Genomic DNA, 24,607 nt, shown 5'->3' with positions numbered 1-24,607 from the left:
TTATCTCTAAATAGTTCCTGAATTAAATATGATATTCTTGTTGTAGACCCTCTTTTAAAGTTTATCTCTAAATAGTTCCTGAATAAAGTAAGATATTCTTGTTGTAGACCCTCTGTTAAAAAGTGTTGGTCCAGTTTATCTCTAAATAGTTCCTGAATAAAGTAAAATATTCTTGTTGTAGACCCTCTGTTAAAAAGTGTTGGTCCAGTTTGTGAAGGATTTTTCAACTGGCTCAGGTAATTTTGATAAAAATAATTTTAAATTTGTTAATTGTTTTTATGAAGATGTAAATTTTTATTTTTTATTGTAGTTGTGAGGAGGGACTTAATTTGGAGGTAAATTTTTTTAAATCGCTAATATTGAACGTTTAACATGATAATAATATGAAATAGGTAAACTTTTGATTCCTTGGATGAATTTCAAGTGACCCTCAATGCATGAATTTCAAAGCCTAATTCACATCGGTATTCGGAACCCTTTAAAACTTTATATGATCAATAATGTAAAAGAAATTGATTTTTTTTAAGGTTTAAAGCATGTTAATTTTGATACTTCTAGCATATTTCCTGCACTAAAAAAGAGCTGGTCACTTTTGCAAAGAAACCACAGTTAAAAATATTTACTTTTTCAAAACTTAAAACATTTATATCTAATGCATACTTGATCTGACAAAGCTTTTAGGGTTACCGGGTTAAATCATTCATTGCCATTTTTGCTTTTAGTAAATTAGCTTTTCTGTTGCAGACATCACTGCACAAATTTGAATTTTTTTAGATTCAGAGTGTCTATTTTGGTCGTAAAGACAAAACTGTTTGTCCGGTTCCTCAGAATTTAGTTCGAGCTGCCAGTCTTGTCAAACCTATAAAGTAAGAACTTTACACTTTACACATCTATTAATCTTAACTTTTTACGAAATAAATGTGAATGGAAAAATAATAAAAAAAATAAACGTTTTCAAGGCTTGACAAACTTTAAACATAGTGTTATATTTGAAAGGATACCCACAAAGGTGGGTAACAATACTCTAGTAGTCTTCAAGTCACACACCAATAATAGAACAAAGTAGTTGAACATTTATATTAAAGAGAAACAAAATGAAGGAATAAATAACTAAAGTCAACAGACACAGATTTGGCACTCAGTGATGGGTTACTCCTTTGGCCGGATACTCCTTTGGTGGATACTCCTTTGGCTAGATACCTCCTTTGGTGGGGGCCAGGTTTGGGTTGGTTTGTTCTGAAGAATTTTCCATGCTCTATACCCATCCTCAGCAGGGAGGGGGGGGGGATGGTTACAATAGAATGACATAGGATGTTTCAAAGGTGTTCATATACATTTTGTGTACAGTCGTTCTTGTATTATTTATAAAAAAAATGAAAAAAGAATTAATTACAATTTTTTTTCTACCAAGCTTTCAATTACAGCATGAATACACATGGAAAAATTATGAAGCTGCCAATTTATACAGCTTCTCCTTGTTTATTTGTAAACTTGTAATTTACAGGTTCTTCTTGTTTACTTGAAAACTTGTAATTTACAGGTTCTTCTTGTTTACTTGTACACTTGTAATTGCCATGCTTCTCCTTGTTTACTTGTAAACTTGTAATTTACGGGTTCTTCTTGTTTACTTGAAAACTTGTAATTTACAGGTTCTTCTTGTTTACTTGTAAACTTGTAATTTACAGGTTCTTCTTGTTTACTTGTACACTTGTAATTGCCATGCTTCTCCTTGTTTACTTGTAAACTTGTAATTTACGGGTTCTTCTTGTTAACTTGTAAACTTGTAATTTACAGGTTCTTCTTGTTTACTTGTAAACTTGGAATTTGAAAAAAGCTGATTAAAATCAGAACTTTAAATAGAAAAGTTGTCTTGTATGAAGAAACCCTATTCCCCTTTCTTTAGTTTACTTACCATTGTTAGATTAAGCTAGATTTTGCAAAAATGCGAAATGCGAAAATTTCGCGAAATGTCTTATGTCTCCCAAAGGTTCTTAAATTTATTTATATTTTGTGTCAATCCATCAATTGGGCTCTTTAAAAATGAGTCTTATATTCTCAAAACATTCGCTAAACATTAAATACACTTTTTTTAAATTCTGTATTTTCGCAAAATTTTCGTTTTTCTGCATTATTTCCATCTTTTTTCTCGAAATTTTCACATTTTTCGCGAAATTCTTTGCTTTTGCATTTTTTCGTGAAATTTTCGCATTTTCTATTTTGCGGAAATTGCGAATTTGTTTTCGTGAAACAGATTGAGGTGAAATTTCGCGAAAAAAACGAAAATTTTCGCTGGATACCCTACTTTAAACGAAATGTCACAGTACCTTTTATAATTAAAAATTCTGTAATAGAAATGATGACTGTGCTTATGAGCGTGCACTTGAAGATCTGCAGAGGTTCTGTTGGGGAAAGAGGTAAAATTTATGATATCTATTCAACACTCTTTAATTTTAAATATTTTAAGTCAATATCTTAACTTGTCTTATCTTTTAACCCTATCATGATTGTTTTCAAATTTTGTAACAACAAAAAAATTTGCTAAATATAGTTATAATTGTTTAAAATGAGCTGGCCTTTTAGAATTGGTCACATCACACTCCCCTTTCTCAACTCTAAAGCCTAAATCTTAGAGGACTCCGATCCCCCCCCCCCCTCCCCCACTCGTTCATCTATATTAGACAAAAATAGCCCGTTAACATAGGGTTAAAACTAGCTTAAATAGTATAGCCTTTTTGTTAGATTATTTAAACATGTGCCTCAAACTTTCAAACTGAAGGATTATGCAAGGCGATTATTTGGCTCAATAAAATTATTTACAATATTTTTTATTTCAGAATCTGCTATGTGAACACTAATGTTGTAGCAAGGTAAATATTGTCTTAATCAGACTTACTATAGAGATATGCATTTTGCTGAAATCTGAGAATCTTAGAAATTGAACGATACATATGTGACATCTCTGTGATGTTCCTGACTCGAGAAATTATTTTCAAATTATTAAATAACAACGACATAAAATGTCAAAAAGTTCTACAATAAACTAACAGACGTCATGTATAGGAACATGTTGAGAAAATAAAAATTAATCTTATCATCGCAAATAAGTAATCTTATTAAATTATTAGTTTCTATTATCTCATTATTCTGGTTTCTCATTATTCACAAAGATTTTCGCAGATTTTCTAGAATTATTATTGAAAAGACGACATTTGAAGAATTTGAAGAAATCTGCGAATAAATTCAAAGAAACAAAGAAATTCAATATAATAATGAAAACGAAATAATCGATTTAAGCATTGATTTATTGACAAATTTATTTTGAGAAATATGTTCCTAACCATATAATTAGATTACTGTATAATTTTTACTATATTTTTCGTTGTCGTTATTTAATAATTTAAAAAAAAAACTAATTCTGAAAACGTATTCACCCCCAAAGTGGAGTTTTGAACGTCGAATTTGCGCTCAAACTCGGGATTTACAGATCTTTTAAAAGTTTAATATTTCTCAAATGTACCCGGAAGAAGTTTTCCACCACACGTAAATGATGATTTGTTCTAGGTATATGATATGTTCTAGGGATTTGATTTGATGTTCTTGGTACATGCTATGCTCTAGGTATATGATATGTTCTAGGGATTTGATTTGATGTTCTAGGTATATGATATGTTCTAGGGATATGATATGTTCTAGGGATATGATATGTTCTAGGTATATGATATGTTCTAGGTATATGATATGTTCTAGGTATATGATATGTTTTAGGTATATGATATGTTCTAGGTATATGATATGTTTTAGGTATATGATATGCTCTAGGTATATGATATTCTCTAAGGTATATGATATGTTCTAGGTATATGATATGTTTGTTCTAGGTATATGATATGTTTTAGGTATATGATATGCTCTAGGTATATGATATTCTCTAAGGTATATGATATGTTCTAGGTATATGATATGTTCTAGGTATATGATATGTTTTAGGTATATGATATGTTCTAGTTATATGATATGTTCTAGCTATATGATATGTTCTAGGTATGGACCATTCTATGAGAATCCTTGTGAGCACCTAAACCCTTATGTCCTGGTGGAGTATGTATGTAAACCAGTTTATCAACAAAATAACTTTCCAAATTATTTTAATATATAATCAGGAACTCTTCTTGAGATTGTAATCATTTGGAATAAAGGAAAATTTCTTATGCTCTTGATTGAAAACTGAAAGGACATACTTTATTTAAAAAAGTATTATTTGCCATTCAAATAAGTTTTAGATAAAACAACAACTGAATTGATTAAAAAAGATTTTTAAGATAATTATGTATATTTTTCATTAATTATATAATCCATGCGTTGTTAAATAAATGTATTAAAGAAATTTAGTTATTATTGAACGTACTGAACTTGGTAAGATGCAGTATAAATCTTAAGTTTTTGGCGGGTCAAAAGTTTTTGATTAACAGCAAGGGTCAGTCGTAATTTTTTTAGAATCTTGACGTAAACATGAAAAATAAAAAGCAAAATATCTGTAAATGACTTTTGACTTTTTAGAATTTTTTTTAGTCTTTAAACATTGTTTAATTAGTAACCAACCTGGTCTTGAAATACCTGTCAAAAGTTTCCTTTAATACATTTTTAAAAAGATTTGAGACTTTTTTCCTTCATATTTTAGGCTCAATTTATTTTTTGATACACGTGTTATGAAAAAATTGATAAATCAACCTTCCTCTAAGTAAGATTTTTTTTAAATTGTTTATTACTGAGCTAGTTTTGATTTGTATAATTTTTTTTCTTTTGCTTTTAATTTGCTAATACAGTAGAATTTGTTTGTTTTTTTAAAACGGTGTTTTCAGTTTTAATTTTCAGTTTTAACCACAAATATAATAAACAAAGGTGTTTTTAGTTTGATTGTAGTTGTCGTATTTGTCAAGTTAATTTAACCACAGATATAATAAACAATTATTTATTTTGCGATTTCCCACACTAGAATCCAGTGGGATACATTAACTACACTTTACATATAACAATTTCAAAGTCATTGAGTCTTTGCCACAAACTCAAGATTTCTATTACCTTTATCTTTGCAGCGTGACGATGTAAACCCTCAATATTTGAAACATGTTTATTTTTTATTTTTTGATAATTCAGATTGGCAATTCATTGTCCCACTCCTACCCGTAGTTCTACAAAACATAGGCTTCTAATATCATCTGTTCTGAGTGACNATAATGCCCAACTCTATTAGTTTCTAGGATACCATGAACCACCCAACCAAAACAATGCAGGTTGCCCGAGGTCTCAGGAAAGCGCAAATAAATTGTATATATTAGAAAGCAGTTTGTTTTATAGATAAGGGGTGGTTAGTATGTATGTTATACTGTATAAGTGTAGATACATATAGGGTGTCCCACCAAAAGTGATTGTCATTCTTCAGGGTTGTCGTCGATCGCAAAGGAACAGCAGTAAGCGTAATTAAAATGACGCTTGACGCGAATGTCCGATGGGAAACGGTATTTTTAAAATTTCCTCTAATCAAGTTTGAAGAATTGTTATTAACATTTTTGTAATGCAAATGATAATTTTCACTTGTGGTTTCTCAAAACAAGTTTCTTTAACATTTTATTGCAGAAAAACACATTCAACAGACCATTCTAAACTTAAATAGAAAATACCTTCCACATAATTGATCAGATTAAGATTAAGATTTGCATAAAGGTATTCGGTCACTAGACGATAGATATTACGCGATTCCTTTAACTATCACTTGTTCTGTAACTTTACAATAACAAAATTGAAGTTCATGTTGGCTACCAGTGCCTACCCTTCCTTAAGAGGGGGGGGGGTCACTGTAGACTAGCTTTTGAATTATAAAACGTCATTGGTTTGCGTGTTACTCGTAGACGGTAGCTAAAGCGCTTTTATTGATTTTACTAAAAATTTTAATTAAGGATGTATGAATAAACTGTAGTATATTATTTAGGATTTAAGAATAAATTAAGATCTACAAACTTTAATCTAATATTAGCAATTGTTTAATATTTTTAAATTGTACAATTTAGATCACCTAAGAATAAGATGGCCGCTATCTCGTGTTGTAAAACTGATTATCAAGAGTTAAACTGCACCACTAGGGCCTCCATTAAAAATGTTCTAGGTACAGAATTACTCACAAAAGATGAGACTATAAGACCACCTAAACAAAATGTCAGCGTATGTTTTTTTAATTGTGACATTAATGCATGCGATGACAATAAAAAGTGTTTAGTTCTTATACAGGGTGTCCCAGGAAACATGACAGTTGGTGAATAGTTTTAAATGTCTTCTTCCATATATTTTATTGAATATTAAAGACATTTTTACTTTTACATCAATTTTATCATATAATATTTTTATCTCTCTCTTTTAGCATCAAATAACAACTAACTATGGAAACATACATTTTAACTATTAACCAACTGTCACGGTTCTTGTGACACCCTGTAATTTCTGTAAACACAAGAAAATTTTCGCGATCAGAAACTTTCTAAAAACTGAGTATTTTTGCATCACGGTCCAGATACAGTGTTTAAGGACACCGATGAAATGTATAACAGTTTAAATAAAAGATCATTTCAAATAACAACAAAAATCAACAACAAACAACAACAACAACAAAAAATTCAATTACCTGAAACATATCACAGGAAGGAACCTCCTGGTACTCTATAATTACTGCTTGATTTCTATGTAATTTATAAGATATTAAATGCGTTATTTTAATCGCGACCTTCCATATGCAACGATGACCATTAAAAGTGTTTCTTTCTGATAATTCCTTCATGCTTTCCCGCAGTAGAAATGCACCATGCCGTCACTTATGAAGAAAAACCAAAATTAAAAATAAGCTGGGTACGGAGGGTACGTAACTTCCTTAGGCTTCTGCCATGGTAACATGCATGATAGAGCCAGTTATATACAGTTTTGAGTCATCGAACGAATTTATGAAATGTCGTCTTGACAATTTTTCAATGGGTTTTAGACAGGGGGACAGGGGGATGATAGTTTCCTACCTGTGTGCTCAGTTAGCTTCACTGTACACTTACATTTGTTTACCAATAATGATATACTATAGGTTAGGCCAGAATCAACTTATAATAAACAAATGCAGTACGCTCTCGATACAGTTTATGGCCTATGCAATTAGCAAAGGATTAGCGTACATCATCACTCTATACACTAACCTCGTTGGTTTTACACTTTTATAAATAAATCTCAGTAATAGCAAAAATAGATAAATAGAGCCATGCGGGAACAATTTTAAAGAGCTCCAAATAATCATTTATTTAAAAAACTAACTACAGGGTGTTTCACATCTTATTAGATCGTCAATCGGTCTAAATTACGATTTTTGAGACTTTTTAAGAAAAATTAATCATTTAGAAAAATTGAATAAAGGCTAGTATCAGAAAATGCTAGGTTTTTTGAGTATTTTGGGTTTATTTGGGCGTTAAAACTTGGAGATAATCTAATAAGACATGGGACGCTCTGTATCTGCAGTGTTCCTTTACCAGAAAGTTAAGAATACGACATTTTATAAATTCTTCCGATGTAACTTTATATTTGAACTTAACTGCAATTAGATATATAGTCTTTTCATGACTTATTTGATGATTGGACAAAGGAAGAAACAACCTAGTTACAGGGCAGACAAAATGTACGAAAACAAACAAAAAAAGTACGCGCTGTCGTCTCTTAAGTCTCATCCTTTGTGGGTAACCCTGTTATTATCCTAATTAGGATTTTTTATTATTCTCTATGAGTTTCTTGATCAATAAAATAATCTTGAGAAACTCATTACTTCTATGTTCTAACTGCAGGATGCAGGACACGCACAAACATTACATCAATGCTTTACTCAGGGATTCACAAATAAAAATGATGTGATTTAAAATTAAAGTATTTTGTTATTTTGCATTAGTACATTGAAGACGACTTTTTATTTATAATGTTTTGATCCCAACAATCATTTTTTAAGATGCAAACTTACAAGTAATGAGAAGCTGTTTATTAATAACTTTTCTTGTTTACCTGTTTATGTGGTTTTGTTGTTTGAAAAAGGTAGAAATCAAAAGTGAAATAAAGAGGCGTCTTCATTGTACTGAGATATAAGATGACGACTGTTTTTAGGGAAGAATAATCTGAAGTTTGAGAAAGGAAGAGCATTCTACCAACTCATGAAACCTGAAATTATTCAGGTGCAGGGGGTCTCAATAATTGGGAGAATTATAAAGGGTGTATACAGGATTTAATCTAGGAGGAGGGCAACAATTGCTTGAAGCCCCAACATTAGTTTGCCCCCCCCCCTCATAAAGATATTTGTTATAAAGTTGGTTTCAATATATAAAACACACATATTTGAGAGAATAATGTAGTTTGAAGGGATATGCATCTTCCAGGCAGAGTGGGATCCCTGTTGTGTGCCATGCCCCGTAAAATTCCAAAATAGAGAGAGGGGGATTGAATTTTGTAGATTCAGAAAAATAATATCTGTGGGATGCCTGCGTTGAGACTGGCCGCTGGTGGGGTCTTAAATGTAAGACATATGGCCACAGCTCTCGGCCCCCTAGCCTGTCCTAGCCGCAGCGCGCTCGGCTCAGAAAGTGTCTTAACCTAACCTAGTCCTAAATAAATACTAATTTAATTATTTTTCTGGGTCTACAAAATTCAATCCCCCTATCTCTGTTGTGGAATTTTACGGGACATTGCACACAATAGGAATCCCACTTTACCTATTTTCCACTGTCCCCCCTCCCCCCAATAAATACCTGAGAATTAAGAAAAATATCTGATAAATTGAAAAAAATTTAAATAGTATATGAGCGTCGACTGACGACTGTACAGAGACATAAATATTAAATTAAACTTATAAAAGAGCTCAGAACAATTACTGAAAACAAATTGTAAGAAATCATTCAAGAAATTGTTTTATCTTTCATTTAGAATGATATAAGCATAGCAGTGACTAGAAAACCGCGGAATGGTTATCGTCTTTTTTTCTCACTTTTTGTTAGGGATTTCTACTAAAAATAAAAAATTGAAATTTGTCTGAAATTTGGTCAGGACAAGAAATAAGATAACAAGTATAACAAGTATTGTACAATTTGTTCTCAGGATTATAAAGAAGTGATTGTTCGCCGGAAAATTGATGGAAACCTAATTTCTGGAGAAAAGGACAGGATTTAACTATCATTAATTAAATAATTTAAATAATTATCTAATTTAACATTTTATTTTTCATGTCTTACCAATTTTGCACAATTTAAAGAATTTGAGAGGCGGCTTAAATTTAAGCCGCTGCTCAAATATAGTTGGTTTCACTTAAAATTGTATTCAATGTTTTAAGATTTAAACTGGCGCTCAATTGAAACCGGTCTTTGGCGGATTTAAGACGCGGGCTCAAATTCATTAAACTCTGACACAGCCTACCTAAATTAGAATACAATTCATCTATTCTGAGATTAAAAAGGATGATGACCAATTACAAAATGGACTTCAAGTTCCCTAGTTTTAAATAAACTTACTTTCCTAAACTAAAAGATGTAGAATAAATTATTACCAACTAAGGAATTCATTAGCAAACGTTTTTTAAGAGTTTAATAAAAACAAACTGCAGTTTTATGCTCAAGGTTCAAAACAATTTTTCTAGCAGAAAAGCCAAATGAAAGTTAGAAATATAATGCACCGCCTTTTTACCAACATTACCCACCTATGATTCCCCCAACCTACTCACTTATCGTCCCTAGGGAGACTGGAGTAAAATTATAAAATACGGGCCCGCTCTACAAAATTTCAGTGAAAAAATGTTCATCTAAAAAGACGGTAAAATTGTGTACAACTCCTTTTTGGGAAATTACAAATTTCCTAAACTTCCCTGTAAAGTAGTTGTAAATAATTTGTATGATTTATACAAATTAAATTAAATTAAAATTTACACTTGTGTGTTGACATTTTGTTAGATAAATTACTGAAAGTTAAAGTAGGTTAGAGATTTGTTGGAGATACCCTTGACCAATCCCAAAAAGTAAGTGTATCTTAGATTATTGTAAAATATCTATAATCCTATTTGAACAAGAGAAGCAAAAGTGTAGACATATGTAGAAAAAAATATATTCTTTCTGCAACCATTAAACAACCAAACCAGAAACTTTCAATGTGAAGACTCTTATATGTTATTGCAGTTTCCAAAGTTATTTTTTTATTAATTTAAAAGTTTTGAAATGGTTCAATTTAATTTTTAAAAATCCTATAAAAATTTTAAAAATCCATAATTATTGTTGTAAAACATTGGTTTATTAAATGAAGAGGAGCAGTTTGAAACAAATTGTATCAATAAATATTACTCATATTGATTGCAGGTTCAAGTTTGATGTGTCTACAGTGCCTGATTTTGATGTATTTATTCAGAGCACTTCACATAACAGGCAAAAAATATTTGAGAATAGATAATAAAGAGAATACAAAAAAGGTTAATTTTTAAAATTATATATTTGCTCTTTACAGAGTCTGTATGCCAGGCACCCTCCTGCTCTACAAAATTACTGGACTGGATGAAGGAGATGAAGCAACAGTCACTGAAGTTTCTGTAGCTCCTAAATCTTCAGGAGTTAAAACCACAGTACCTCCAGCCCCTGAGGTCAGTGGTAAAATAACACGCAAGAGAAAATGTATGGAAGAAATTTCAGAGAAAATTGCTGACAAAGTCACTAAGAGGGGAAAGAAAGGAACTCCACTTAAAGCTGCCAAGGCCAGTGTTGTACCCGAGCCAGTCACAACTTCTGAAACTGCTAAAAAGCCATCTAAAAACAGTCTTGTAACCGAGCCAGTCAAAACTACTGAAACTGCTGAAAAGCCAGCTGAAACCAAAGGAAATGCTCCAAAACCTGCCCCAAAAAAGTCAAATGGAGGGGAAAAGGTTGAAGTGGTGTTTAGTTTTGACACAACAGGTATTTAAGTTGTAAATTTGAAATTATAATGTTTGTGATCCTAGATAAATATTTTTTCCAAACTTATATCTCTAGGTTCAATGTATGCTTGTTTGGCAGAAGTAAGAACAGGAATAAAGATTGCTATAAGAAGGCTCAAGCAGGAAGTACCTGGTAATTAACCCTTGTTGCAAAATAAAAGATTAAGGAAGGAAAGGATTCACAAATAATTATGAAAGTGCTCTGAAGACGGCGCCGTGACAAACTCCTTAAAGACAAACTCCTGAAAGACAAACTCCGGAAAGACAAACTCCTGAAAAGACAAACTCCTGAAAGACAAACTCCTGACGAGACAAACTCCTGACGAGACAAACTCCTGAAAATAAAAACTTCTGAAATACAAACTCCATAATATCAAATTTAAAAAAAATGTTTCACAATTTATATTTAATCTAGCCGCAGCGCTCGGCCCAGAAAGTGTCATAACTTAACCTAACCCATGGCCGCAGCGCTCGGCCCCCTAGCCTGTCCTAGCCACAGCGCTCGGCCCAGAAAGTGTCATAACTTAACCTAACCCATGGCCGCAGCGCTCGGCCCCCTAGCCTGTCCTAGCCACAGCGCTCGGCCCAGAAAGTGTCTTAACCTAACCTAACCCTAAATAATAAAAAATAATTATTATAAAATTTGCTGGTTATTCTGATCATTGTATTACTTTCATGCTTGAAGCATATTCAAATTACTAAAGATTGAGAATTTTTTCTAGAATATTTGCGGATTTTTCTCCTAAAGTTTATGAATTTTATCACAATTTCATTCAGAGAAAAATTTCATAATTTCAGGAGTTTGTCTTTCAGGAGTTTGTCTCGTCAGGAGTTTGTCTCGTCAGGAGTTTGTCTCGTCAGGAGTTTGTCTTTCAGGAGTTTGTCTTTCCGGAGTTTGTCTTTCCGGAGTTTGTCTTTCCGGAGTTTGTCTTTCAGGAGTTTGTCACGGCACCCTGAAGACATTTTAAGTATATTTTTCAACTAAAAGGAAAAAACTTAAGCCTTTTATAATTTTTCAAATTAAATGTGTTTTTTTAACTGCCCATTGAGGCTTAACACATTTTAAGGTTTACTATCCTGTGTTTCATTTTTCTTGTAAGGAAAAGTATGTCATAATTACAGGGATTCGTATTGGAGTAATTGCCCATGGAGATTATTGCGACAAGCACTCAACCTATGTCACAAAAATTAAGGTAAAATCTTATGATCAATCTTGAACGTCTAAGATAGCTTATAGAAAAAACAAATTTAGGAGTTAACTGATAATGAAGCTGAGCTGTGTACCTTTGTAGAAACTGTAGGTAATACTTAAAGCAAACAAAATAAGGGTAAGGGGGGGAAAAAGGCAGGCAGTCACCAAAAAGGATTTAATGTCTAATAGGTTTCAAATGAATCATATAATATGTCTCTACAATATTGCACTCTCTCTCAACTCAACTGAAATGTAAACATGATCACTCCCTTGAAAGTCAAACTTCAAATACAAAAAGACTTAAGTATGATTTATGTTACCGCAAATTCAGTTAAAGCAGATATAGAGTTTTAAAGTTGTCTTCCTATGCCAAAGTTTTCTGTTTATCATGCTGCATATGAATATTATAAAATAAAAACTTAAGTTTTAATTCAATTTTCTTAGCATTTGAGACTAAAAAGTTTATTGAATGCCACTACCAAAGTTTAAATTGATTTTTTTTCAAACTCAATGTTGTTGAACGGAATTGCGCATTATGTTTAAGTTGAATATTCTTAAAAAATTGAAACACAAACGCAAGAAAGTTGGGCGGAATTGTGGAATTGTGCAAAATTCCGTTGCAATTATTGCATGCAATTATATTTACTTGCATGCTTAAGGGCTCGAAATTGAGGGCAAGTAAAATCCACTTGCATTTGAAACCCTATTGTAAAAGCTTGGTCCTAGACCCGTGATCAAATCATTGACATTCACCTTGTCCACATGTGAATTATCACTGGATATTCACGGGTCACTTATATGAAATAAACCAGATAATGTGTTCTCTACGGGTCTTGGTTAGTTGGGTAGTACCGTGTAGAAGGCCTAATCTACTCCTAGATGAATTTCTATTTCTCTTGTTAGGATCGACTGGAGGAGGGGACGCTGATGAATGTTATGAACTTGTTCTTAGAGAAGCCAGAACTAAACTCTCCTGGACAAAGGGATTTCATCTCATATTTTAAATGTTTTTTCAAATTTTTTTCCTTTTTAGTTTTCACACCAATTTAACCCGATCTCAATTGGGCTATTTTTGTCTAATTTTTGCATTTAAAGTTGAAAAGTGAGGAAGTTTTAGCTTTATAATGTTAGCGGTTTTTAAGTTATTTAGAAAAAAAAATACAGAGAGGGTGGTTGACAACACCTCCCCCTCCCTCCAATTGTGATATTATACATTACAGAACCCAAGATTCTATGAAGTAAAACCAGTGCATTTCAAAATATTTCTTTGATCTGATTAATTTGTCATGCCATATTCACATGATCAAAAAGATACTTCACCTTCAGGTCAAGCATTTATTTTTAAATTTAGAAGTACCCACATTGAATATTGAGATCAAGCATTCAAGATTAACAATATCCACACACCCCTCCCCTTGCATGAAAGACAAGATGAAATTTTGGTGCAGGATTCTGCTAAATCCGTTGTCATGATTGGGGACTGCAATCCGCATGAACCAAACTATGCATTAAATAGGGTAAGCAAGCAATACCAATTGGCAGACCTCACCAAACACCTTCACTTGGCATTTCTTCAAGTGTAACACAACTTACAGGCTGGGGCAAGGTGCTGATGCAAGGAAAGTATTTTCAGAGGTATACGCATTTTAGTACTGCAGTGTACTGTCTTTGGGCGGAAAAGTAAACACAAGACGGATGTCACAGCCTGACATGGAATCCATTTTCACAAAAACAATTTATGAAATATTCTGGTCATAGGAAACTGTCATGTAAATTTTCAAAATTTTTCCTTGCATTAGTACCTTGGGCTGGGGGTTGTTCCTGTGGAAAGAACACACCAGACTAGAATGAACAAACAATTTTTCAAAAAAGTAGGAATACGATGTCAAGGGTTGGGCTTTGTTTCTGGGTAATGAACCTCCTTCCATGGGAACGAACAAAACGGAATAGAACAAACGATTTCATTGAAGTATGAACACACCCAGCCCAGGTTGTGCTATGTCACCTAAGAATGATAAATTTCTATTAACTAGCAAGCTTTCCTATTTACTAGAATTAACCTAGAAGGTACTGCCCTGTGTTTAGCCTGGTAAAATTGTATGTGTAAATATACTGGTGTTGACTTTAAAAGTCACTATAATAAAACAAAGATATCTGAAATGGATATTTCTAACATTTATTTAAAAAGAGGAAAGTTTTGAAATATTTGCTTAAGACAGGGTTAAAATTGGTTGGTTTAGAAATTAACAAAGGAATTAATGATGAATATTTGTGGGCACTTCATGGGAGTGTTGTAGAGCTTCATGTAGGTGGAGCAGATCAACAGGAACTGGAACAACAGGGCTTATCAAAATTAGTAGGTAGAGATCCCGGCTTGTCATGCTGGCTTTGAGCGATTATGTTGTCTCTGGAATGCATGTTAAACTGGGAACCCTTGGTTATAAGCACACCTGCTGTTAGCTCAGTATCTGTATCATTATCAGGAAGGAGTCAAGAGGCTCCCTGTGTCGGAGCTGTTACTAGCTCAACTCTCCTAACCTGACTGAGGGGCTGGGGTGTGTAGAGGGGTGGGGGGTGAACGAAGGAGCGAGGGTGATATGTGGGTGGACCGGTGGAAATAGATTCAGACGTCTTGAAAATAATCAACGGCATCTGAGTTGGTAAAATCATCTTCCTTATATTTGGAATTTGTGCTAACAACAGGTCACTCTATGTGATATCGGCCATGTTCAAGAAATGAACAGGACTTAACAGTTTTTAACTAACACATTTTTTTAAAAATTCACAAATGCATTAAGAGCTGAAAAAAATTTTGAATGCTCATTAATTAATTAACTGTTTTTGGAAGGAAGAAGTTTAAATTTTTAATGGTTTACACAATCAGGTTGCAAAGATATAGATATCAAGTTATCAAGTATTAACTCCCAGCGAACAGAACTGGGATGAAATACTAGTTTAAAATTGGTTTAGAAAAAAGTCGACTTTAAATTTGACTTGAAGTCGGATAAAGTTTGACTTTTGTTAACTAGTCCTCACACTTGAAACAAACAGTCATAAAAAAGTCAACTTTTTCATCCCAGTTTAGAACTAGTCACAAACTTGGAATAAAAATTTGACTTTTCCATCCCAGTTTAGAACTAGTCACAAACTTGGAATAAAAATTTGACTTTTTCATCCCAGTTTTGAACTAGTCACAAACTTGGAATAAAAATTTGACTTTCTCATCCCAGTTTAGAACTAGTCAAAAACTTTGAATAAAAATTTGACTTTTTCATCCCAGTTTAGAACTAGTCACAAACTTGGAATAAAAATTTGACTTTTTCATCCCAGTTTTGAACTAGTCAAAAACTTTGAATAAAAAGTTGAATTTTTCATCCCAGTTTAGAACTAGTCACAAACTTTGAATAAAAATTTGACTTTTTCATCCCAGTTTAGAACTAGTCACAAACTTTGAATAAAAATTTGATTTTTTCATCCCAGTTTAGAACTAGTCAAAAACTTGGAATAAAAAGTCGTAAAAAATTGACTTTTTCATCCTTGTAATCTGACCTTAACTTCTGAAAATTTGTGAATGTTTCAGGAGAATATAAACTGGCGAAATGAGTGTGTAGAGCTGAAGAAAGCAGGTATACGAGTGTATGCTGTTCAGGCACTCAATAGGTCCGAGTCAACTCATTTCTACAGGACTTTGGCAGCCATGACAGATGGATTTCATTTGAGGTAAAATATTTTAATCATAACTGATTTTAAGATCTAAATAGTTATTATTGAAAAAAATATAAGCATTTATTCTACATTTGTTAAGACGAATTAGGATAAAATCTTCAATGTTTTACAGATCAAATATTGTCAAAAATATCAGAGAAAATTATAGTAATACTTTAATGATCACATAGAATTAGATTGTATAATCACGAGACATTTCACCATCGCTGTTCCAAGGAATTCTGACTTTACAGTGATTTGAGAATTCCACAAACTTTCCAGAACGAGAAGGTTCCTCAATCATACAACGTGTTGTTAATCAGATCAATGCGGTTATTGAGATCTTATACAGCTCGAGCTTTCAACCTCCTTAAATTTAACCCTATTCCCGCTGGGGGGGGGGGTCAATTTGACCCCCCCCTGTAGTTTTTTTTACATAACTCAAAAAGTATTGGTCTGAGGCTGTTGAAATTTTCTGACTTTTCTTACATACCCAAAGCCCTCCCTTTAGGCCTAAAACCGGGCTTTAATACTAACTGCCTGAGTCCTCAGGCACACTGCCTGAATGACTGCTTTTGCCTGTAGCAAACTAAATCATTGTTTTGACCCACTTTCACTTGTCAGATTTTGATAAAATTTAGCTTTTTGGAAAGCCTATGACATAAGGAAACGGATTGCACAAGTTTTGCGAAAAAAAAATTGCAACTTTTTTGCAAACAACCTGTCAAAGAAAATTTGCACATTTTTAGTTTTTCTTGATTAAAAATCAGGTTATTTAAAATTTTGCAAAAATTTTTGCATATTTGAAATGGCATGGTCAAGGGCTTTTCAAAAATGTATAATTTGTCAGTTTTTGGACAAATTTTTTTTTGCAAACATTTTTACTATAAAACTGGATTTTGCGATAAAAAATTCAATTTTTGCAAATTTGCAAATTTTTTTGCAGATTCTAAAAGTAGAGCACAAGAGCTTTCTAATGATGTATCATTTGTCATATTTGGACATAAAACATGGGATTTAGAGGGGGGGGTCAAATTGACCCCCCCCCAACGTATCCTGGTTTTCAAGTACCCCAGCGGGGATAGGGTTAACTAATGCATTTACTGATGAGGATCTCTAATTGACTATGATGTTGTTCATTTCTCTAAAAGGTTTGCAGAGGTTGTGGCTATAGTATCGGCATTCATTTAAAAAGCAGGGACAACCTCAGTTATAGGAATTGCATGGGAAACGATGTTGTTGAGTTTTCTTGAATCAATAGATCTTGGAGGTTCTTCAGTCTCATCTGCAGAATCCTCTCTGCAACAACCTCTATTTACTACCAACTACTGTAGAAGAGAAATTTTAAATTGGTTGAGTATCTGGTGGTTTGAGTATCTGGTGGTTGATTATCTGGTGGTTGAGTATCTGGTGGTTGAGTATCTGGTTGTTGAGTATATCTGGTGGTTGAGTATCTGGTGGTTGAGTATCTGGTGGTCGAGTATCTGGTGGTTGAGTATCTGGTTGTTAAGTATCCATGGTGGTTGAGTATCTGGCGGTTGAGTATCTGGTGGTTGAGTATCTGGTGGTTTAGTATCTGGTGGTTGAGTATCTGGTGGTTGAGTATCTGGTGGTTGAGTATCTGGTGGTTGAGTATCTGGTGGTTTAGTATCTGATGGTTGAGTATCTGGTGGTTGAGTATCTGGTGGTTGAGTATCCATGATGGTGTATGAGTTGAGGAGGCAGTTAATGGTGGAGTGGTTAAAGGGATGAAGTATGACTTTCAAGGGATTTGGACGGGAAGGGGGAGTGAGTCTCAGAATTGTTTTTGCTAAAAGGAGAAAAAAGATGCTGAGAACAAAATTTTGAACTGTTTCGTGGAGATGGATGTAGTAAATACCCTACTCCATAAACTGCTCTCAAAACCGTATCTATCCAGGTACAATTCAGTTTCACTGTAGAACAAAAAGTAGCCTGAGTGCTGGGAGTAGACACATGATAAGGGGACTTGGAGGCCTTGGTAGTTCTACTAGGCTTATACCTGCAGTGTTGAACTTTTGCTTGCTCTTTTTCGGCAATTCTCCTGTTTTATATTTAAAAGAATTGAGTCCCTGGTTTATCTCCAGTCTGCAGAATATACCCGAAGATTGAGATAATTGTCTTGCAAAGCCAAGACATTCCAGGAAAGGTTCCTCGGTTCTGCAAATGCCTTGATAATCGAGTTGGAGTAAAAACAAGTGTGTATGTTTACTGTAGAGTGTATGAGTTTATGGTTCTGATGTAAGGATCGGCTGTATGGCAGGTCAGCACAGGATACCCAAGACATTTTGTCGGATTAGACTGAACAATTAAAAAAGTATTACCATGGTAATGATTTAGAGTTTAAATGACTCCACTTGAAATTGTAAGGAGGTCTTGTAAAATGTTTTCAGTAATTTCACCAAAAAAAATAGTTGTATTCTGCACAGTTAATGATTTCCTATGCAACACAGCCAAGGATGGGAATTGAAGATAGAATAATGACAATCTCTCTCTGTTAAATGTGAATGGGAATGTAAGATATTAAATGGAATATATCTTGAAATTATTATAACATTCCATATTGTTTTGCAGATTAGATCAGTTCTCCTCTATTGTCAACTTCATGATGGCTATCTGCTTCAGGAACAGTGTCCACACTTAACTATTATGAAAAAAAAATTAAAGCTAAAGTAGGAACTAGGGCTGGCCGTCATTCCTCGGAAACAATCGTTCTTTCATGGGAACAAATGGAATGAACGATTTAAAAAAATAGGAACACGTCAAGCTCAAGGGCTTGGCCTCGTTCTGGATAAACAATAATTCCTCGTGGGAAAAAAAGAAATAAACGATTTTAAAAAGTAGGACCACACCCAGCCCTAGTAGGAACACAGTAGTACAGGGGTGGAGAGCAGGGCATTCTGATCTTGTTCTTTTGTTTTCCAATCATTCTATCCACATTCCGTTCCGTTCCCTACTTGGTGTTCTTAGTCAGAGAACAGTCTGTCCCATTCACCAAATTTCCACTGGGAAATTGTCATTTGGGAAAATGTACATTTGGGTAGATGTACATTTGGGAAGTTGCCGTTTGGGAAATTGTCATTTGGGAAGTTGCCCTTGGGAAAATGCATTTGGGAAAGTGTCTAACACCATTTGGATTACTAGAGAGAGTGGAGGGGATACACTAGATATATAATTAGTTTGGATTACTAGAGAGGGTGGAGGGGATACACTAGATATATAATTAGTTTGGATTACTAGAGAGGGTGGAGGGGATACACTAGATATATAATTAGTTTGGATTACTAGAGAGGGTGGAGGGGATACACTAGATATATTTGAAGATGAAGTATTGACAGGAAGCAACAGTAGAAATAGAGAACTACACAGGTGAGATCACATCTACCCGTGGGACATAATTTAATAAATTTGAGCTAGGTAGATGAATTATTTTACACTGGTTCAAATCTTGATGCACTGATTCATAGTTAAAGATTCATGAGGATTCAAGATTTAAACCGGTTGAAAATAGTTTAGCGACCTCTCCATTGCAATAAGATCTTTCCAAGAACAATGCATTTGATTGGGAGAAAAATAGTTTTCTGATAGGTTGTTTGACACATTGCAAGGACGCCCTTCTTCTGATAGTACAGATTACCGAGCTGATGGTCTTATTCCAGTCAGCCCTTCAAGATTCCAGGTAATAATATAGTTGTAGGTTTGGTTGAGGATTCAGGATATTGCATTAGCATTCAATTTTATTTGTAATTCCTCATTGAAACTTGAATTGTATGTGACCTTCCATGCAAAAATGGCAATGACCGATGTACAACAGTAACCTTGAAACCTTAATCTGATCAAAATGTGGAAGATTCCGTCGTTGTTCTGACTTGAAAACTTAATTTTGAAAATTTCTAGTCTTTCTTAAAAACAGGAAATGCCCAAATCACTTTCCCATAGAAACCGCGAGTGAAAATAAACAGTTTAAAGAAACAAAATATGGATATCTAATTTATACTTGATCAGACAAAGCTTTTAAGGATACCATTGTAAGTTGGACGATATTGCCGTCTTTGCATGGAGGGTCACTTGAAACTACGCTTCCATAAACTTTTAAGAATCTTTTATAGATATTTAAATGTATAGGTTCATACACTAGATATATAATTAGTTTGGATTACTAGAGAGGGTGGAGGGGATACACTAGATATATAATTAGTTTGGATTACTAGAGAGGGTGGAGTGGATACACTAGTTGTTCATTTCTCTAAAAGGTTTGCAGAGGTTGTATAATAATAATAATAATAATAATAATAATAATAATAATAATAATAATAATGATAATAATAATAATAATGATAATAATAACAATAATAACTATCTGAAGGGCCCGGCGTTGTCTCTGGAAAAAAATGTTAAGCCTATAACACCCCGCGGCAACCCATGAGTGTCCACAAAAATAATTCAACCCAAACGGTCCAGCCGTTTGGGCGGCTATACGCAACATATATAAATGCATGTCTTGTTTTATTATATAGATAATAACGAAAATAATAATAATAATTATAATTCTCACAATAATATCCCTGCAAACATTTAGTCTCCAACTGGAGACTCCAAGAGTTCATCAAAAATCAAGAATTTTTTACCCGACATCTTCGACATCAGATATATATATAGTCGGTTTACATATTTCTTGGGAAAAGTAATAACTACCTGAAGTGCACGGCGTTGCCCGTGTAATTCTTATTTTAAATCGAATTTTGAACAAATTAAATTCTAACTTTGAAAAAAAAATGAATTTTGAAAAAAAATTTGAATTGTTGTAGCCTTTGTTAACCCCCTATTGGTCCAGCAATAACATTGATAAAATAATAAGGATAATATTATTAAAAATATTGAAAATAATTATTGCAATATTAAGACAGGACGAGGGTTTTATGAGTTTACAAAACCAGAAAAGATTTCTGAAAAGAAAACAGTTGTTCTGGTAGATAAATCAACAGGAGATATGTTTACAGGTTCTCTACTAGTTCCCATTTACCTACCTTCCTCCCTTCCCATCTATTGAAATCTATTTACCCATTTACCTACCTTCCTCCCTTTCCATCTAGTTAAATCTACTGACCCATTTACATACCTTCCTCCCTTTCCATCTACTGAAATCTACTTACCCATTTACCTACCTTCCTCCCTTCCCATCTACTGAAATCTACTTACCCATTTACCTTCCTTCCTCCCTTTCCATCTACTTAAATCTACTGACCCATTTACATACCTTCCTCCCTTTCCATCTACTTAAATCTACTGACCCATTTACATACCTTCCTCGATTTCCATCTACTTAAATCTACTGACCCATTTACTTACCTTCCTTCCTTCCCATCTACTTAAATCTACTTACCCCTTTACCTACATTCCTCCCTTCCCATCTACTTAAATCTAATAACCCATTTACTTACCTTCCTTCCTTCCCATCTACTTAAATCTAATAACCCATTTACCTACCTTCCTCCCTTCCCATCTACTTAAATCTATTAACCCATAAACCTACCTTCCTTCCTTCCCATCTACTTAAATCTATTAACCCATAAACCTACCTTCCTTCCTTCCCATCTACTTAAATCTACTAACCCATAAACCTACCTTTTTCCCTTCCCATCTACTTAAATCTACTATAAATAATTCCAACCTATATACCTACCCTTACCTATCTACTTACCTACCTAACCATCTCCCTACATACCTACTTATCTAACTATTTTCCATCCCCCCTATACCTACCTACCTAGGACAAGAAGCCTTCAACATGATTGGAGCTGGTGGAAGTTCTAAGGTAAAGCCTGCAGTGCTGGATCAATGGAGAGTATTTGTTCAGAGCACCAGTTATAACAGGTATTTATGTATGCATTCATCCTCCCTCTTATACAGGGTGTCCCAAAAAAACATGGGAATTCAGTGACGAATTTGATATCGTCTTTGTTATGAATTAGCATTGTAATACCTAATTTCAAAAGCCATAATATTATTATGTCTGCTTAAGTTTATTTTATGAAAAGGGTAAAAGACTGCAAAGATGTGTCTATAATGTCTCCACAAGATAAACAGTGTAGACGGACAAGTTTACTCTGTTTGTATAAAGCAATTTTCTTGTTTTATTAAGTACACCCTTATGCAGTCAAAACATAAACAAAACGTGAACATAGCAGACGAAACTCTTACAGATTAGAGCTTTCTCAGTAGGTATCACTATACTAAATCAAAAAATTATTTGAAAAGACGATATCGAATTTGTCACTGAATTCCCATATTTAATGGGACACCCTGTATCTTATAGTCTTGATTTTCATGTATTCAAAAGAAACCAACTCACTAAGATTTTAAATTTGCCCTTCTAGCCAACTATATATGTATATCCAATTATCCTGAAAATCAATCCAAAAATCATGTCGGATCAAAAACACATTAGTGAAAAAACTTGGCGGGATCTGTAAGTTTAATTCCAAACGAAGAAAATAAAACTCCAAAGAAAGAGTTACAAAATAACATAAAGATAGATTGCGCATAAGACGCCATTTTTCATCTTGGAAGATATAAATATCCAGGGATGTTTTAAAGATATTCCTATTTATAGATTAATTAGGTCGGTTGTGAACATTGGCTGTTCTTATGTCATTGAGTACTTGTGGTGTACATGAGTTCTGTAGAGAGAAATTTAAGTTAGTTTAGTCCTTCTCATGTCCTTCTTCAGTTCTCGTCAATATGCTATATTGCTCAGTGAAATATTGTTCAAATATGTTCCATTCCCGGAGTTATTTTACACTCTATTATGAAATCCATTAAAACATCAAACCACCCCACTTATCATTGAAGTACACTTTGACCCCTAGAAGTATGAGTTCGCGGACTGTACAATTCTTGGTGATTTTGCGTACATAAGCTATCTATGTTTATTTATTTATCTATGACAAATACTGGTTGATGCATCGTCCTGTATTTGTTTATTTATTAATCTGTTTTTATTCATTCATATTTCACTTTTTAACTAATATATTTTTCATCCACTGATATATTTATTAGTTATTATTTCTTGTTTCACCATCTTTCTACAGTGAAACCCTTAATAACGAATACATCAAAAGAATTTATCAAATGTCGTCTTGACAATTTTTCAATGAGTTGTATACTATATTTTGCAATTTTAATGTTTGCGAAAATAAATAAATAGCCCTTGAATATGTGGGAACAGTTTTAAAGAGTTCCATATAATCATTTAAATAAAAAAAACTATATATCTGCAACATTCCATTATCAGAAAGTAAAGAATACGACATTTTATGAATTCTTTCGATTTATTCGTTATTAAGGTATTCACAGTATCAAACTTCTTCTTTTTTATAATTATTTTCTTTCTATAGACTTTTTGCAATTCACCTTTAGTTTCAGGAACTGTAAACGTAATTTCAAATGACCCTCCACATACACCGTGATAAACACTAGAGTACCTTAACCTTAATTTGCAGCAAATAAAAACCAAGACGTTCATCATCGTTCTTGATAAGGCTAAAGGTTTCAATCGTATATCATTGTAACCCATAAATGCCACTTCTACTTATGGAGGGTCACTTGAAATTACACATAACATTAATCCGTGTATGTTTAGAATACTAGTTGGAGGAACAGGATTCCTCTACGAAGTTGATCCTGACTTCTAGTAATCATAATTGCAGAGATCCATATAAATATAAGGGAGTCGACTTTAAAGCGACGCATTTCCGTTTTGTTTTTTGTTTTGTAGCCCTGAATATTTATACATTTTAAAACCGAGGACGATTTTTCTGGTTCCCGTTTGAAAGGAGTAATTGAGAAAAATTATCAGCAAAATTTAGAGTGAGAGAACGCAAAATGTTGTTCACATGATGCATAAAGGACATCCATTCGTTTTTTAAATACAAGATCACTAAAAGTTGTTTTGAATGAAAAAAATCAAATTATAATCGTGTGTTCGAAAAAAATAAGATGCGTCTTGGTATTGGTTTTCTTAATATTATGAAAGTACTTTTGTTTTGTGTTTGATTTTGTTCCTAATCAGTGGAAATTGTTGAAATAAATTGTTGTCAAAAATTAGATTATTTTTATTATTATTTAATAATTAATCAATAATTTAATAATTCCTTAGTTCTGAGATTTCCAATGTGTGGTCTGGTTTGTAAATTGAAATATTTAAACTAATTTCAATCTAAATTGAACTGTAATGGGAATTGACCCTTCATACAAGATGGCTTACCCAACCTATCCAACCTACAAAAGTTGTGCATCCGACCTACAGGGTATCCCAATTAACATATAGGAATTAGGGGACGAATTCGATATCGATTTTGTTATAAATTAGCATTGCAATTCCTGGTTTCAAAAGCCATAGTATTATTATGTCTGCTAGAGTTTACTTTTGGAAAAGGTAAATGGCTGTCTATAATTTCTTAATTGATTAATTAAAAGTAGATCTATAGTTACTAAGACATAGTCCTACCATGGACAGGACCAGATTGAACCCTACATCCCATTCAACACTGCTATGGTCGGCAACTCCTGGCTCTTTAAGGCTCACAACTGGTGCGTTAAGAAACCTTTAATACAAGCATTCAACTCCTCAAAAACTTTCCTAAAATGATCATCCTAGGTTTTTCTCAGAAATCTGTTGGATT

General features: G+C 33.3%; 1 protein-coding gene and 2 long non-coding RNA genes across 3 annotated transcripts; all 3 read left to right on the top strand.

Moving 5' to 3' along the window:
• Positions 1 to 135: 135 nt before the first annotated feature.
• LOC111707007 (uncharacterized) lies at positions 136 to 4,208 on the top strand. Its single transcript, XR_002766358.1, has 6 exons — positions 136 to 236; positions 311 to 335; positions 775 to 866; positions 2,352 to 2,414; positions 2,835 to 2,867; positions 4,042 to 4,208. It is a non-coding gene; the product is annotated as an uncharacterized LOC111707007 (long non-coding RNA).
• A 1,850-nt stretch (positions 4,209 to 6,058) lies between these two features.
• Positions 6,059 to 20,069, top strand: LOC111706996 (uncharacterized). The gene is made up of 16 exons (XM_023479964.1): positions 6,059 to 6,160; positions 8,173 to 8,240; positions 9,157 to 9,216; positions 10,026 to 10,066; positions 10,401 to 10,466; positions 10,546 to 10,988; positions 11,064 to 11,141; positions 12,131 to 12,201; positions 12,261 to 12,309; positions 13,104 to 13,183; positions 13,649 to 13,717; positions 15,781 to 15,920; positions 18,498 to 18,548; positions 19,212 to 19,292; positions 19,512 to 19,602; positions 20,049 to 20,069. Exons 1-16 carry the CDS (start codon positions 6,082 to 6,084, stop codon positions 20,067 to 20,069), a joined length of 1,488 nt encoding a protein of 495 aa, XP_023335732.1. The 5' UTR covers positions 6,059 to 6,081.
• Positions 20,070 to 20,802: 733 nt separating this feature from the next.
• Positions 20,803 to 24,029, top strand: LOC111706999 (uncharacterized). Its single transcript, XR_002766356.1, has 3 exons — positions 20,803 to 20,923; positions 21,695 to 21,797; positions 23,566 to 24,029. It is a non-coding gene; the product is annotated as an uncharacterized LOC111706999 (long non-coding RNA).
• Positions 24,030 to 24,607: the final 578 nt, after the last annotated feature.

This window comes from Eurytemora carolleeae, unplaced genomic scaffold (assembly GCF_000591075.1).
Source record: "Eurytemora carolleeae unplaced genomic scaffold, Eaff_2.0 scaffold710, whole genome shotgun sequence".
Lineage (NCBI taxonomy): Eukaryota > Metazoa > Arthropoda > Copepoda > Calanoida > Temoridae > Eurytemora > Eurytemora carolleeae.
The sequence above is the reverse complement of the archived record's forward strand: the minus strand, read 5'-3'. Positions and strand labels throughout refer to the sequence as shown.